This window comes from Alternaria atra (genome assembly GCF_907166805.1).
Source record: "Alternaria atra isolate CS162 genome assembly, contig: 28, whole genome shotgun sequence".
In the NCBI taxonomy this organism is placed as follows: Eukaryota; Fungi; Ascomycota; class Dothideomycetes; order Pleosporales; family Pleosporaceae; genus Alternaria; species Alternaria atra.
In genome coordinates, this window is record NW_025091326.1 from 3,346,893 (window position 1) to 3,362,942 (window position 16,050).

The 16,050-nt window shown below is 50.3% G+C and overlaps 3 protein-coding genes across 4 annotated transcripts; 1 reads left to right on the plus strand and 2 right to left on the minus strand.

Annotated features, from left to right (window-relative positions):
- Positions 1–131: 131 nt before the first annotated feature.
- ALTATR162_LOCUS8118 (uncharacterized protein) lies at positions 132–4,999 on the minus strand (the record flags this gene model as incomplete). Of its 2 annotated transcripts, none has more annotated exons than XM_043315747.1 (9): positions 132–475; positions 536–1,043; positions 1,106–1,312; positions 1,377–1,694; positions 3,124–3,326; positions 3,390–3,964; positions 4,013–4,339; positions 4,387–4,717; positions 4,762–4,999. In XM_043315747.1, 9 exons carry the CDS (start codon positions 4,997–4,999, stop codon positions 132–134), a joined length of 3,051 nt encoding a protein of 1,016 aa, XP_043171682.1. The 2 variants fall into 2 exon arrangements, with proteins under 2 accessions (XP_043171682.1, XP_043171683.1); XM_043315748.1 differs by having other exon boundaries at positions 4,010–4,339.
- Positions 5,000–5,857: 858 nt separating this feature from the next.
- On the plus strand, positions 5,858–9,087 carry ALTATR162_LOCUS8119 (uncharacterized protein; the record flags this gene model as incomplete). Its single annotated transcript, XM_043315749.1, has 2 exons — positions 5,858–7,880; positions 7,931–9,087. The coding sequence occupies 2 exons, from the start codon at positions 5,858–5,860 to the stop codon at positions 9,085–9,087; spliced, it is 3,180 nt and encodes a 1,059-aa protein (XP_043171684.1).
- Positions 9,088–9,296: 209 nt separating this feature from the next.
- Positions 9,297–9,764, minus strand: ALTATR162_LOCUS8120 (uncharacterized protein; the record flags this gene model as incomplete). Its single annotated transcript, XM_043315750.1, has 2 exons — positions 9,297–9,550; positions 9,602–9,764. The coding sequence occupies 2 exons, from the start codon at positions 9,762–9,764 to the stop codon at positions 9,297–9,299; spliced, it is 417 nt and encodes a 138-aa protein (XP_043171685.1).
- Between the last annotated feature and the right edge of the window lie 6,286 nt (positions 9,765–16,050).

Genomic DNA, 16,050 nt, shown 5'->3' on the forward strand with positions numbered 1-16,050 from the left:
TCAATGGAAAACAACGTCAATTTAAACAACATGTCGTGTAGACGATGTAGCGAGAGAAGAAAAAAAGGTCGATTGCGACCTACCTACACTTCCCCCTTCTATGTTCTACCCAAACCTGGGCCCCTAATATCTCAAAGAGTATATAAGAAATCCGGCCTCTGATCTCCCATCTCCTCAATCTCTTTTTCACTCTTTCCCTCAATCCACACATCCCTTGCTCCTTGTCTCCTCTTCTTATTTTCCCACGCGAGCAGGAACCGCGTCACGATACTGCCACCCAACAGCCACAACGTCAAATACGCCAATACAACACCGTGGCCGAGAAAGTAGCGTGGCTTATCCCTACTGCGGTAGATGTTCGAAGAAACAACGCCGTTGATGTTGCCCCAGCCAATCACACAACCAAGGGTGACGCCGCGCTTGTACACGCCTTCGACATTGTTGGCCGCCCAGGATATCGTGTTTGCTATCGTTGCTAGATGAGGGTGTTAGACTCAAGAAGGAAGTGTGGTTGGAGAGATAAGGGAAGACTCACGATAGATGCCGATTGCTCCCAAGAAAGTACCAGCGTATTGAACGTTGGGATTTCCGGAACCAAGAAGCATAGCAAACCCCACAATACCGAAAAGCGAAACTCCCATGTTGCAGTACCCCCTCTGCTGCGTACGATCGGCGATATAACCGACCAACACTGTCACGACAGCTGCAACCGCATACGGAGGTACAGAAAGCAGATTCGCCGTTGTCGAGGTATAGCCCATGCCAGCAAGAATACTTGGTAAGAAAAGACTGAAGGCGTAAAGAGACCCGTCGGCGCCCATGTAGATGATACTGAACATGAGTGTCTTCCAATCCTTGAGCGATTGCCAAAAGTACTTTATTTGGAAGTCTTCGTGCGCAGCCGAGGCCTGCTTGTCTGCCCGTAGACGGCGGAGGACGCGAGCTCGGTCGTCAGGAGAAAGGAATGTGGCTTCGGCAGGGAAGTCATGGACCATCCAGTAACTTGCTATTCCTACGAAAATGGTGGCGAGACCTTCGAGGATCTGTAGAGTATTGTCAGCAAACATGTTGGCACAATGAAGAGAGGGGAATATAGGTTACTTACGAAAATCCACGCCCAACCTGGTTTTCCCCCTACACCTCCCATTTGCGCAATGCCAGCTGCTAGCAATCCACCGAAACTACCAGCCAGCGCTGCAGCCGAGAAGAAGATAGCAGCTCGGATGCCGAATTCGGATCGTTTATACCAACAACTCAGATAGTAGTTTACACCTGGGAAAAGCCCTGCTTCAGCGCACCCAAGCCACCAGCGCTACAGATATTTCATCAGCCAACTCAATCGCAAAACCACACCGTTAACGAGAAGGCCCACTTACTGCAGTCATCAAACCGGCATAGTTATGCACTAAACCCATGCACGTCATACAAATTCCCCACCAAATCATAATTAGCGGCAAGAAGATACTTGGTCGTAACTTCTTCAAGAGCACATTCGTCAGTGGCTCAAACACTGAGTAACTGACGAAGAAGATTGTTAGACTGGAGTTGTACTGGCTGTTCGTCATGTTGAGGTCTTCTTGCAGGCCGTCAACTTTGGCGTTACCGATATTTGTGCGGTCCAGGAAGGAGATGAGGTAGAGGAAGGAGAGCCATGGGATTAGTCGGAGGTCGAGTTTGCGGAGAAGGGCTTTGTCCTAGTAGGTATCTTGTTAGCTCTGTTCATAATGGAGGGTTTTAGTTCAATAGGTAGATAACTTACGTGCGCGGCGGCTCTTCTTCGCTGAGACCAGCGTCGGGATCAGGTAGGTTCTCGATGGTGTGAACATGTTTTGCTACTTCGAGATGCTCTTCACCTATCGTCTTCTCTTCCTCGCTCGACGTGCCCATTGGCCGTTCTATTGCAGAGGCCATGTAGACGGATGTAGCCACACTGTAAGCTAGTAGCTTGTAAAATACCAAGGCTTGTTTAAACCTTGCCGTCAACTCTAGTTGGTAGATTTCGAGAGCGCAAAGAGGCTGAGCGCAGAAACGTTAACAATCGCGGTCCGAAGAAGCACAAGTCAGTGTCTCGACCATGGAACTGGGAAATTGCTTGCCCAAAACTACCCCTCGATCAGCGAGAGACTGTCCCTTAAGAACGTCACGGCCACCCGAACCACTGGAGAGGCGGCTGGGATATCATCATCCCGAGGCTATTGAGCCGCCTATCACCTAGTCCAGTCATGATAATCATATTCCGATGACGGCATTGGCAGTGACTGGTATGCTTTTCTCCAGCATGCAATCCCCACCACACACTTCCTAGCGTTTGCCGATCCCTTGTCTATCAACAATGGGAACTTCTCCCGCGGAGTGTCGGTATTCAGAAGTAGCAGCGAAGTGTCGTTCTCATGGGTATATGGTTATATGATTACATGTCTTTCGAAGATGCCCAACATAACTACCGTGTCGTTGGGACCATTCATTAACGTTGGGACAGAGCTGTGTTGTGACAAAGAGGCTTGTGTCGTTCGTGACCCACTGTTCATACCCCACGCTACTGGTAGTAATTCCAGAAGATACAATACAACACACAGATACCATTTTGAATCTGCCTCCTCCTCCGTATACGACGATTCAGATACAAGTTGTAGATCTCAACGGCGCAGCATCATCGATGCCGAGGATTGGGGCGTTATATGCCGAGCATTCAAGCACGAAGGGCGTTGCAACGTGTGCGGGGATCAAGATGCGGGGACGGCTAAGCTTCCACACAAGCCTGCGCTTGTGACGTTGCTTACTTAGACACTAGCAAGTGCTTATCTGCCAGTAATAACCCTTGTGGGCTTAAGCGATTTTCGAAACTGAGTTGAAATGTTTTGTTCCTTCGGGTGGGAGAAATAATCACACCTTTGGAAAGAGATTCACACAGGGCTCGACGCTCATCCAGTTGTTGCATCTTGCCAACTTCACTACTGCGGCAGTGCCGAAATCGCTAAATGTTTGAGCCTGGTGCCACCAGTGTACATACGTAGTATCCACACAACAGCTCGTGACCGAAAATGTGGATATGCTATGAAATGCTTGTCATCATGTTTTGAGGCACGAGCTCGCATTATCATCCAGCCTGCATATAGTTGCAACTTTAGGAAGCTGCTTTCCGGAAGTCTCTTGATTTGGCGCTGCGGCCTCACCATGGCCATCTTTAGCCTCCATGAACTCGTTTCCTTCTTTCCTCTTAGGTGTTAGACCAAATAAGCCTGATCTCTTTCTCACCATGGCCAAGATGACTGCGACAACTACATTGAGTCCAGTAAAGGCCAACGTGACTTGGAACTGCCTATTGTCTAATACGTACAGACTAGTTAGCATGTCATGTATACCCACATCTGCAAGTAACGGGCACTTACAACTACCACCAAAAACGATACCAACTCGATCTCTCACATCGGCCGGTAATCGCGCAATCGTCGACGTCGAACTTTGCATCCCGCGGATTTCCTCGGGACTCAAGAAATCGGATAGTTTTTTATCCAAGTGCTCGCGATGTATTGCGGAGCAGATAGCGACGGCGACGCAGCCTCCGAGTGTGCGTACCATGTTAAGTGCGCCAGTACCGACAGCAATGTCCTTTTCTTGGATCGAGGTAGCGACGAGCACAAAATATGGAGGACTTGCAAGACCCAAAGCAATACCAGCGATGATCTCGTAACCATATAGTCCTGGCCATAGGCGGGAATACGTTGGTAAACTACCAAGAAGCCCAGTCCCGACACATACAATTGCGGTTGAACAAACCAAAATAATCTCAACTGGTGCCTTCTTCACTGCTAGTCCAGATGCCATGGCGCCAATTGGGGTGACAACGGTCGCCGGAAGCAGTAGGATGCCGGCACGCTCAGCGCTTGTGAAGTTCACTCCTTGGAAGCGTTGAGGGAGCTGGACGAAAACGACGTAAAAGGCGGATCCCAGGAGGAACTGGCTTCTATTCTATCGTCAGCAGATCCTGGTTGGAGGATTCCGAACTCACAACAAAGTCAATGCCATGGGCGTATTTCGAAGAAAATGTATGGGAAAGATGGCAGCTCTTTGCTCCCGAGACGTTATCCAAAACTCATACAAGCCAAAAAGCACCATGAGAGCAATCCCAGCTACCAACGGTCCGATGACAATGCCACTACCCCACGAGTGTGACACTCCGACCTCCTGAAAGGCAAAGATGAGTGGTATATGCCAACAGACCGACAAGATGCCTCCGTAGATATCCAGCTGCTGTATCCGCTGTAGATTCGTTCTACCGTCGTCAAATGCAGGCATCGAGAAGAATAGCATTGCCATTGCGATACCGATGATGGGACCACTACCGCGAGTCAGCTTACGTAGCTTGATGGCTTGCGCTTTGCATACTTCATGAAGAAAATCCATCTCCAACTTGCCCGATCAGCGATGATTCCACCAAGTAAAGGTCCTAGCAGGTTTGCCAAAGCAAATACCGAGCTTATAACACCAGAGTAGAAGCCAATCTTCTCGGGTACAATCATCTTCATGATGCACACGAACGTCAAGCTGTAAAGACCGGATCCTCCAATACCTTGGAAGGCGCGGAAGACGATAAGCTGGGTCATTGTCTGCGCCCCACCGCAAGCCATGGAGAATATCAGGAACACCGACGCGCAAAGCAAGAGCAGGCTCTTGAGGCCCCAGACGTCGCTCAGTTTGGCTGTGATCATCAAGAACGCTATGTTGTCAGCCTTGTGAAATGGAGAAATAGAGGAGTCTCACAGTTATAGGTTAGTAGATACGCGGTAATGAGCCATGTTGCTTGCTCAAGAGCGTCGAAGTCGCTCGAGATCTTGATGAGCGCGGTCGTGACGATGGTGGTGTCCAAAGCTGACAAGAAAAGACAAAGCCATAGTCCAGCAATGATGACATGCAATCGATTCGAGCTGATATTTGGCACGATAGGTACGCTGGAGGTTGTGCTATCGCCTACAATCCGGCTACTCTTATCATCAACCATGTTTTTGTTGAGATTAGGGACAGCTGTCCGTCCTCCGTCTGACTATAAGCTACTAGCCACAGTTGCGGCGTGGTTGCATGTGCGGAGGACCGAACCCCTGCAACAGCTCATACATACGAGGCTCGCATAGACCGGAGTCAGCTGTGACAGGCCACATCTGTCTTCAGTGGGAAGATTGTGAGATGCAGAGGTTAATAGCCGCAGACTCAAAAGCTATTGTGTCGCAGCGAGCCATACTTCAAGAAGCCTGCATCGTTTTGAAAGGTAGGGTGTTGTGTCTTTAGGTCGCCTAGGTACGGTCTCTACGCGTTCAAAGCGCATTCGCTTGGGAAGGAAGCCGTTCTTCCGGCTTATTCTGTCCCTTCGCTGCAATACTTCCAACCAGTCGCCTCTGCATCGCATTTTCATCTCGCGATCTTGTGAGCAACCCGACAGTAATAGCGATTAGAAAAATGAGTGTTATAGTGGTTAGGCTTATGCAGCTGCAGGTCGGTGGGCGTTGGAAAGCCGTGCCGAGCAGAGACGAAAGGTCGAAATCGTCTGGTTATTTTCTTATCCCCTCCTTGGTTGTTCCCAGCGTTCTTCTTTAGTTGCAGCGCTTTCTTTTGATGGAAAGGAGCAAGTCATGATGGTTGGATGATGGTCTTTGTGGTTTCAAACCATGCCACGCGAAACTCGCGCGCGCCTGCAACTGTGACGTCAAACGCCATTGGGACGCGACTTCCATACCAGCCCCTACCGCGCTCTCACTTTCTCAAGTACGCTTTGCTCACATTTTCAACATCAATCACCTCTCGGTCCTGTTCACATGGGGCGAAAGATTCCAGTTTCATTTTTTTTCTACCTCCTCTTATTGTAATGACCTCGATTTCGCTTGAAGCGGCTATCCAGCAGTCCGACGACGACGCGTCCAATTCACACCTCTACAAACTTATCTCTGCACGCGACTTCAGTGGACCGACTCTTCCTTCCGTTGCAGAAAACTATCTCGAGACTTTTTGCAATACCAATTTGTCCGTCGTACGGCGGCGATGGATTGGCATCGCGCTTGCAGGCATGCTGGAAAAGCCAAAGGTGGCTGCACACTTTACAAGGTCACACCTATTACACAACTTGGGTGCCATCGTCTTGAGCGGTACGGAACAAGAGCAGACTAAGATTGTCACTGGAATTATCATACGGCAGGCATTGGAGCAAGGCATCGAATACAGTAGCTTCTGGTCATCGGAGAAGGTCAGACACGGCGCGCCAACTTTTCCGCTCAAAGCCGATGCGAGATGGATGCATAACTTTCAAATCTCTCTCGACGCTCTGAGCGATCTGGCACTCACGAAACCGACTAGTGAGCCATCAATCACGTACTTAGTCTCGCTCCTCGCCTCGGATGAATTCAGATGGCGGGAGTCAACCACCGCTTTCCCTGTTGCCCTTATCGAGGGCGAAGTGATGACCATCATCGCGCCTGACGAGTACCTCAAAGAGTGCCATTTTGTAGAGATACCAATCGAGCACATCTTGAGCACACGTTTAGAGCCATCGACACTGCACGATTCGCAGACACAACATACAGAGCACGAACCGTGGGACCTCATCATGACACTCAAATCAAACCCATGGAGCTACCGTCTGAACTCCGCCCAACGCGTCGCGACTGACATGTCGCTGATGTTCAAACATTCGGAGGACGCGTTAGAGTGGGAGAGTTGCATTAAAGCTCATAAGAAACTGCATACGCACCACCCGAATACGTCTCGTAACTTGCCTGTTGATGCGAGCTCGCCTTCTATCCGATGTTCAAACGTAAGACGGTCGCTCCGAAGTGGCTCCCAGCCGCGTCGAACGGAGCACGCCACTACCAAGAAAAGCAGCGATTCAATTTCTCTGCGATCGCGTGCACGAACTCCTCGAGCTGGTTCGCAGGCACTTCAAGAACTCCAGCCACAGCATCAATCGACAACATCGAAACGCACAACACACACCAAAGGGAAGTTACCTCGTGTATCTCAGGCCGCAAAACACAAGATTTTCAAGAAGCTCAACGCAGAAGCTGATGCGGAATCTAAGGACTTCGACATAGATATAGAAGATGCTCACACAGATGCTTCAGGTACTCCAAGTGTTACTTCATCACCGCGAAAGAAATCGCAGGGCTCAAAGGCTGCCCCAGGCAAGAAAGCAACCGAGAGCAAGTCGAGGGCACGCATATCGCACATCAAACACACGACAGATGACGACGAAGACTTCATACCAACTCAGACAAAGTCAAAGAAGAAGACCAATCCCAAACGTAAAGCAGCACCAGACACTACGGCTGAGAGCAAACCGACAAAGAGGCCTCACATACAGCCGAGTAAAGGTGTGAAGTCGAATGCAACCGGTCCAAAACAGCAGGGTCAAACAAATCCGCTTACGGAGCCACCGAAGTCATTATCGCCCGTCTTGCCATTGCAGCACACCTTGATCGGAGGGCTCCTGGGAAGTCAAAGACCCACAAACGTCTCTGATCTCTCATTCAAGAAGCCAACACTACCAGCAAGAATTGCCCAAACTCCTTCGACCCCTACGAAGCCAAACAAGAAGCTCGTAGAAGCACTATCACGGCCAAAAACCCCCATGGAAGCACGAAGGCGTTTTGATGACGATGCTTTGCAGTACATGGCATCCTCACCACCACCCGTAGCCGACGAATTCGAAGACAGCAACGAATGGCACGAGGTTCTTGTTGAGACCGCAATACTCTCTAGCAACAGCAAGCCTACCCCCGCGTCACCAAATGCGGAATCGACAGCGATTTCTGGCCACGCGGATTGCAACGACGTAGCTTCCGAGAAGAAGACTGGTGACTGGCAGAGGGCCCAAAAAGCGATCCTTTCAGCCGGAGGTCCGCTGGCAAGAAGGCTACATCGTTCATACGCCGTCTGACTGGTGAAGAATCGACGAACGAAGATGCTAGCCTGAACGCTGGCGTTTCAGACCGCATGCCTGTCGCAATCGTAAATTCTAGCACATCAAAAGCCGAAGCTTCAATAGCAGCGAATCAGCCACATCCACAGAAGATGCCTCGGGAAAAGAAGAAGCCATATCTTCCTGAGATTGATGCGAACAACTCGTGCACGCTTCCTAAAAATCCAAGTCCCCGCACATTCACAAAAGACGTCGATGTTATATCGCAACAGATTCCAGATATCAGGAACCGGGCGAAGCGGTCATCTCGTCCGGTGCCAAATACGAAGACGCAGCAAAAACTTGAACTAGTCCTTCAACAAGATAACAGCGATGTAGGCGAGTACACAGAGCATTGCGACATGCCAAATGCGTCCACAACGCTGTCTAAAGAGACGAAAATAACGCCATCACTGCTTCGTAATGAAATTGCCGCAGAAAACGATGTCACTCAACCGATTTTGGTCCCCGACCAGCAAATTGTCGACTTTACTCAGCCAACTATTCGAGCTGGTCAGCAACCCACTGACGTCCTGCGAAACTCGATTGAGGAGACTCAGCAAGCCATGAAATACCCGCAGCAGATCACTGAGAAGAATCAGCAAGTGGTTGATGACCCACCTATCGAGCAGGCACCTAACCAAGACCATACAAATCTTGAAGATGATACTCTCGTCGGCGATGGCGATGGCGATGGCGATCAGCAGGCTGACAATGAACTCATCGCTTCACCAGTAAACTTTCGCTCCTCCCCGCCACGCCCAGGCTCCTCTAGTAGTCATAGCTCAACGTCCGCTGCGCCCGAGCCATTGACTGATCCACCCCTACCACGCTCGCAAGCTGAAGAGATGGAGTGGGAAGCGAGTCTGCAGCCGCATCAACGCGATCTACATGAACTGATGATACGTACTTCAAAGCGGGTCATGCGACACATCACTGACAACGAGGCTAGTGTGACTGACATTGCGGAGACGTACGCGCAGGATGGCGAGCATGTACTCAACACTCTGCTTCAGCTACACAAAACCGACCATGCGCACGTCTTCCAAGGCATGGAGAGCACAAAGGCAAGTCTTCGGAAAAACCTCGAACGTGCTGCCAAACAAATGGCAAAGGAGAGAAGACAGGTCAACACAATTGCCTGATGTTCATGAAACTCACAACGAATGGTTGCGAAAACGGCGTAACATTCTATAAGGGGTGTATTATGCAAGAAATGTATGATATCATGAAAGTCTATTCACGAGCAGTACGAGAGTAGGACACCATGATAGCATAGTATGACGTTTTAATAGACATGTACTAGTAGTTACCAGAATCACACATTCATACCATGTCTTGCTTTGTACGTGAATCATGAGTGGCTTCCTCCAGTATAAGATGCGCCTTCATGTATAGAACTCTCGCGAGAATTTCGTTGCGAGCTCTGCTCCTTACTCTTCCCTTTCTCTACTATATGCTTCATTGAAATGCCACCCCACGGTAGTCCCGAAAGTGATTGGCTTGTATCGATGTTCTCTGGCTCTGGCGATGCGTATGAGCTTCCAGCCTGTCGTTGGTTCTCCACGTGGCGCTCAGTTTCCTCTTTCTGCTCCTTGATCTTGTCGCCTTGTATGTGTCAGCGGAATTCCGCTGATTGTTATACTTTGTGCTACTTACGGAATCTTCTTTGAGCAAGTTTGTTCTGGATTTTTCGCCTTTCGTTAGGGTCTTTGATGTCGGACCAGTCGTCTGATCTTGCTTCCGGAGACTCGGCAGCGACGGATGAGCCACCCTTGGATGAGGCGGGCTGGTTGGGACTGGATTGCTGACCCTGAGACATGACTCCAGTCTATAGCTCTTGAAGCTGCCCAGGTGGTATCGATGAGGGTTGTGCTTTGGATTATGGCCGACCTGCAGCTTTCTCTTTTTCTCGGAACAGGTACCTGGTGACGAGCCAAGAGATGGAGAGAAAGTTGCTCCTTGTTGAGTAGTAGTAATGTGGTGTAGGCCTGGAAGAATGTCGAATGAGATATGACATCAATCTAGTAGGCGGGTGCATAGCCAGTATTTCTATTGTTATGTGATATTGAGGGATCCATTGATCAGCCGCAAGACGGAGTGTTTGGAGGAGGAGCACGTCGAATGATCCAAGATACTAGCATACTCGAACCAAGCCTTTGGAAGCTGGAGGCCTTGAAGCAGCGGGGTCTGTGAGTGCAATTATGACGGTGATGTAAAGGGAGGATATGCGAAAAGGGCGCGGCTGAACTTTTGAGACGGTACTGCGAAGGATTGCCCATGATACCTAGTGAGAAGTTATACAGGGCTAACCACTCTTGACGCTTACTCTTTTGTATCAGCTCAGCCCATCCGTTATGACATAGCATTCGAGGTTCAGTGACTGTACACAAATACCTGGACCAAGACCCGCAGCGGAACGAAAGCTCAATTGTTCTTAGGCTCACGCATTAGTATGCTATAACAAATACCCTAAGTGACTACCATTGGTGCGTCCGTATACAGTAGAAATGCAATTTCCAAAGGAGGTTAGGGGTCTACTCGACGCAGTACCTGCATGCGTCGCAGCGGGGCCCGGGATGACCGCATCGCTGTAGCCTTGTCGTTGGGCTGAAGTGTCTTAAACGCTCTCTCGGGTCGAGTTGCACCAACAACGCTTAGTCCTTCCAAAGGCAGTAATAGCGTGCAAGCACATCAGCCTCGTGCTCCTGAAGTGTCCTGGTATCAGGCTACCTTCTTGACATCGCATTCCAGCTCTTGGCTAAGAACTCCTTGCGCAGTCCTATTCGCTGAGGGCTTCATTACGACAAGTGGTATAGTGATTATGCTGCACGCTTTTTTTTGGTATGACCCAGCTTGATGTACGACACAAGGACATGGTGGTCAAGGGTGAGCGAGCGCTGCAATGTCCCGAGTCATGTCTGAGTGGGGCATCATGAGAAGAATGACAGAAACACAAGAGCGAAAGCCTCATACTGTCTGCCAGCGATGTCGAAAGCGTGGGGTCGGTATAGAGATGGAGCTAGCAGTGGCGGTCCAGGGCTACTGTGAAATGGAATTGCGGTCGGCTCAACGCTCACTAAGCCTGGTCGGGCGAGCTAGACCCGCATACCTTCACCTCATTTGTCAGATCTTACCAGCCACGCGTGGCTCAAGTATGCGCTGACCGCTCTGCAATCCTGCACTGTCGATATCATGGCCCGTTGCCCTTCCTTGTCGAGGGAGCGAAGTGCAATTATAGATTCAGTTTCGCTTTGCTCGGTGTAGCTCGCGACCTTCCTGATGCTGTCCCCAAGGCCCGGCTCTGCCGCACCTGGATCCGAAACCAACCTGGACCCCAAAAACATCCATGGATGTCGCGTATATTTTCAACACGCGAAGACCCCGGACTTCAAGTCGTAGAAGCCCGCCTCTGACCTGGAAGTGTTTGCGAAACCAACAATGACATTCTTGGTGATGTTTCGCTTTACCTACCGTTATCGCGTAGTCTTGCGAAACGTACGGTATGCTCGCCAGTAGGTAACATGAGCCGCTAAGAGAAAGATCGGATGCCTTAGACCGTCTACTTCTTCGCGCTCGCACTACTAGCTTGCGATACTCTTGTTCTTGACAAATACTGCTCGAAGGATTACGGACCGATTCCACCGCCCTGCAGTCGTCCCCGCAACTTGATAAGAGTGGAGTTTTGGTCGGCCTTATTACAGGGGTCTTTGACGGCTTCTTTGCGAATACGGGACGTTGCAAACGGGTCACGTCCAGCGGCAGCGTACCGCGGATGCTCGGAGCATGTCTGGCACTATGATCAGCAATTCGAGGCTTTCCAGCCGCGATGTGGGGCCTTACGTTTCCAACTTCACAGTGGACTCGAAAGAGCGAATTTTCTACAAACTCCCCAAGACATCGCAATTACATGGCGTCCAGCTCCATCCTTCAGTCATCTGTGGCTGGTGCCAGGGATGGGGCTGGACAGCGTTTACCCACAGCTCGAACAACTTCACGTAAGACGGTATGATCATAGCTGCTCGCTTGGAATGAGGATGAATCTGTGCACTCTCGGCTGTACACAGTTCCGAGATCTGAGCTAAACCCAACACCCGTTTCCACCAGTTGACGGATGCGGAGGTGTGGGACACCACGTATGTTGATGTTGTGGGTTGCTGCACAGTATGCACAATCTTTATGAAAGTCTACGGGTACGGTAGGCGTGCAAAACATTCTATTATACCCGCTCTCAATGAGCACAGTCATCTCAATGGTGGGTCGCGTGATGAGAAATAGCCACCGGGGCCTGGGCAGCTAGCATTTGCTGTCGGATGGAGTACTCACCTTCAACTCATCTATACAGCTTGCATCAGAGTCAGCTATCTACCAGAAACAAATCCACACGTCGAACATCAGAGTAGTAGTGAGTACGTCGAAAATAACCCGTGCTTGCTAACACCGATGTTCTATCTTAACGACTGTGCTTTATATATGCGTGAGCTGGTGACTGATAATTGTGGAGGAACAGTAACTTCAAGCAACTTCAATTACCTCCTGTCTCACAGCTTGGCAGTTTTTTTGTGTTAACCGTGTCTATTCCATCAACACTAGTACAAACCACACGGACTGCAAGACATGCTCAGTACTAAACTGCATAACAGTTGCACCTGGTAGCGGCAAGAATCAACCTACAGCGACTATGATTTGCGAGAGTCTAATGGCTACGAATCTATCATCTTTCAACTCGCAGCTATCTGCTAGGCTGCCGATGACAGTGTCGTCTTTGCAGTGTGGTTAGCGACGCAAACTTTAGTTGAGGCCATATGGTCGCTGAAATACGGTACTGTCAAGTTTAGTAGAGTTATATGGGAAGAAATAAGGTGTTCCTGTAATGTGTTAGCCGCTATTGGAGAGGTAGCCAACTGGTAAGGCGGTCAGTAATACGTTCAGCATAGCGCAGTCATCTTGCCGTCATCTGGGAAATATAATCGTCTTTTTCAGTATAGGTGAGCACCCACAAGGTCTCGTGCTACCCACTATAGTCTACCTTAGGGTCAGACCATGGCCCTCGCAATTCGAGCAATAGAAACACATATCTCGCACAAAAGCGGCTTTGACACGCTATGCATACGACCTAAGGGTATCCAGGCGTCTCACTTGGTACCAACATCATTCCAGTTGTTTCACAATCATCCGGACACATGCACTTGATTTCGTGCCTCAACCACTCCTGGAATACTTGCTGGTCATACTTTTCGTGTAAACTCTCGGTGGAAATGCTTTCGCGAGCTTCTTCCATCTAGTATCGTTGAAGTCTGCCACCATATCATCGTATTGAAAGATACGTGTGATGTGGACTGGACCGTGGTAGCTGAGTTGGAAGAGTATATGGCTCTCGATACATGCGATACATACGCCGCCATCGCCGTCTTGTCCAGGAACGAGGTGGGACTGGTATTTGAATAGGATTGGCGTTGAGGTTTCCTACGATTCTGAATCGAGTTGGACATACTGTGTTATGGGCTTATCATCAGCACACACATCGCAGGTGAAAAATGGGGTTTGTTGTGGACGTGGTAATTGTGTCATTTATATCATCGTCTTTGCTACAGACCATCGAACAGAAACACTATGTGTTGCGGTTACGGCTGTCAAGGATCGTAGCATGAATGGGAGAATGGGCGATCTGGTCAACTCAATTGTAATAAGTAGCTTGACGGAAGATTGACATGCCGACGTGTTATTCCGCTACTGTTTGTAACATCAGTTTGGGAATGGCAAACTGTAAGACAATCAATTACAGTCTGCAGCGTAGCAATCTTGCTTGGTTTAGCTTAATTGATTCACTGGTGTATCAAGCAACGAAGGCCCGTTTCATAACGAAGAACGACGAAGCTACAAACCTAGCAATGAAAGACTTGGGAAGTTATTGGGTTCATTTCATGAGACAGTACGCTGGGGATGATTCTAACCATCTCGACTATCTCAGTACTTGCTAATATTCAAGGCTTGAGGTCTCCTCTGCATGCGAGCTTCAGTCTGATCATTTCGACTGCTTTGATACTCACCTTGACGTACCCCTTGCGCTATGAGCTTGGAACGTACGAAGCGAGTTGTACGAAGGAGAAGAAAATCGACGGTTCCGTAAGAAGGTATGGTCGTTAAAGGTCAACGTAGTTGTTCTTGTTCTTCGACGACGGATGAGCACGCCCAATGTGTCTGGTTGTGAACGAGATCGATCTCACCCCTTTCAAGACCAGTAATGGCAATCATGCTAGCTTTGTTGATGTCTGAGTGGCAAATATCTGATGTTGATCCCGTGAAAGAGGAAGGTAAGTAGTAAGGACGATCCGGCGAATCTCGTCGACATGTCTTGTTCGCAATGGTAAAGTGTGGCGAGATGATCGTGTGGCGTCTGTGGCGTAGTGATGATTGCTTGCTTTTTGACAGATGTGGGCCACCCCTGCCTTGTTTGAGAGCAAATGCGTGGAAAGATTTGCAGTGACAATTACACAGTATTACTGATTAGAATACCATCAACGGTGAAGTTTGGTCACGATAACCTGTTTTGCGTTGCGGGCGAGTATAAAAGCCGCACTGTGCCTGACGATCGATACCGCGCTTTTCGATGCATGGATCCTTGGTGGTAGTACCGAGCAAATAAGGCGCGGTGCACATGGCAAACAAGGTCTGGTCAGAAATGACGCAGGTTACAGTGGCTGAACAGAGGGGCACCGTTGGTAGAACCACTGGAAAGTTGAGGCGATGAGTTTGGCAGTGGCTGACTCTAGTCGCTCTGGCCGATGTAGCGCTGATTACTTCAGCCTGGAGGGCATAGATCGGCGTGCTCTGACGGCCAGTCGTCTGCATGGAGCAGCACTCGGCTGCTTTGGTGTACCGGCAAGAACGGGTAGGCTTGTAATTCTCGAGAGCGATACATGCAGGATGGGCTGCGCCACCACACCGGCTCAATGCTCGTTGTCTTGTCTAGCCTGACACAGTCTTGGTGGGATTGGCAGGCTCAGCTCAGCTGTTCGCGCAGAGTCGGAGTCGCCATCGCAGAGTTTTCCTGGCAGGCCTCGATTTGGCGATGGAAGCTGGCCATGAGACTCGACTCGAGAGAGGTGTGGCGTCGACGTGTCTCGTGTTGCGACGTGGTTGTTTGGAGGGCAACTTCTTGGATGTTTAGCAGTGGGCCGTTTGAGTGAAACGTGGTTGGCCGCCGCGATACACAGCCCCAAAAGGCTTGCGTTGTTCCGTTCAAGCCGCCGCGCAGCTCTGAGGCTGTCTCTTGTCTGCTGCCGAAATCCATCGCCAAACTGCCTTCTTGTCACCTACAAGTCGTCTGCACTTATCGCGCGCCCATCGCACGTTAGCCACTTCCCATAGAAGGGCCGTTGCAGCCAGATCCCGTGATTTTTGCTCAGCTCTTGCAAGATTCGCCGTCCCTAAACGCACGCACTCTCCTGCCTGCTTACTTAGCCTGGACTGGAACCATCAGCCACAAGACTGCCCAGGTGCTTCAACGGGTCCCTCGTCATCGGCACCTTGACTACCAGACGACCTGCACCCTACGACCCTGCGACGGCCTAGTTGCACCACGTCAAGCATCGCCATTATTCTCCCACGTCCGTCTGCACGTCGCACATCGTGCCGACTGAAGACCCCTCGTCTGCTGTCGGTCCACCATATCGCCCACAGCCACGCCCCCATCCGGCGACTGAAGCCACTGCAGCGCTGCGCTCCCCCGTCTCCAAGGTCTCTTTTTTGCGCAGCCGCCCTGCTTGCGCGTTTCTTGGTCTTCCTCTGCTCGGAAACCAGCCAGCAGATCGCCTTGGCCCGAGCCGCAATTTGCGACCGAGGGCACATGAGAGCAATCTAACCGTGATCAATTGCGAAGCTGGCGCTTTCCACAGCCCAAGTTTATCTGGAGTGTTGGTAGAGGACCGTCATCTGCGCGCTCCCCAGCGGCCGCATCAATACAAAGGTTAGACGAGCGATCCATGCACACCAACACCCTCCGCATTGTCGGAACGGGTGGCGCGCGTGCTATCCTCTGAAAGAAACAAGACATGCTAACCTGAGTATCAAGACACGCTCACGGAACTGTCTCGCCACACCACATC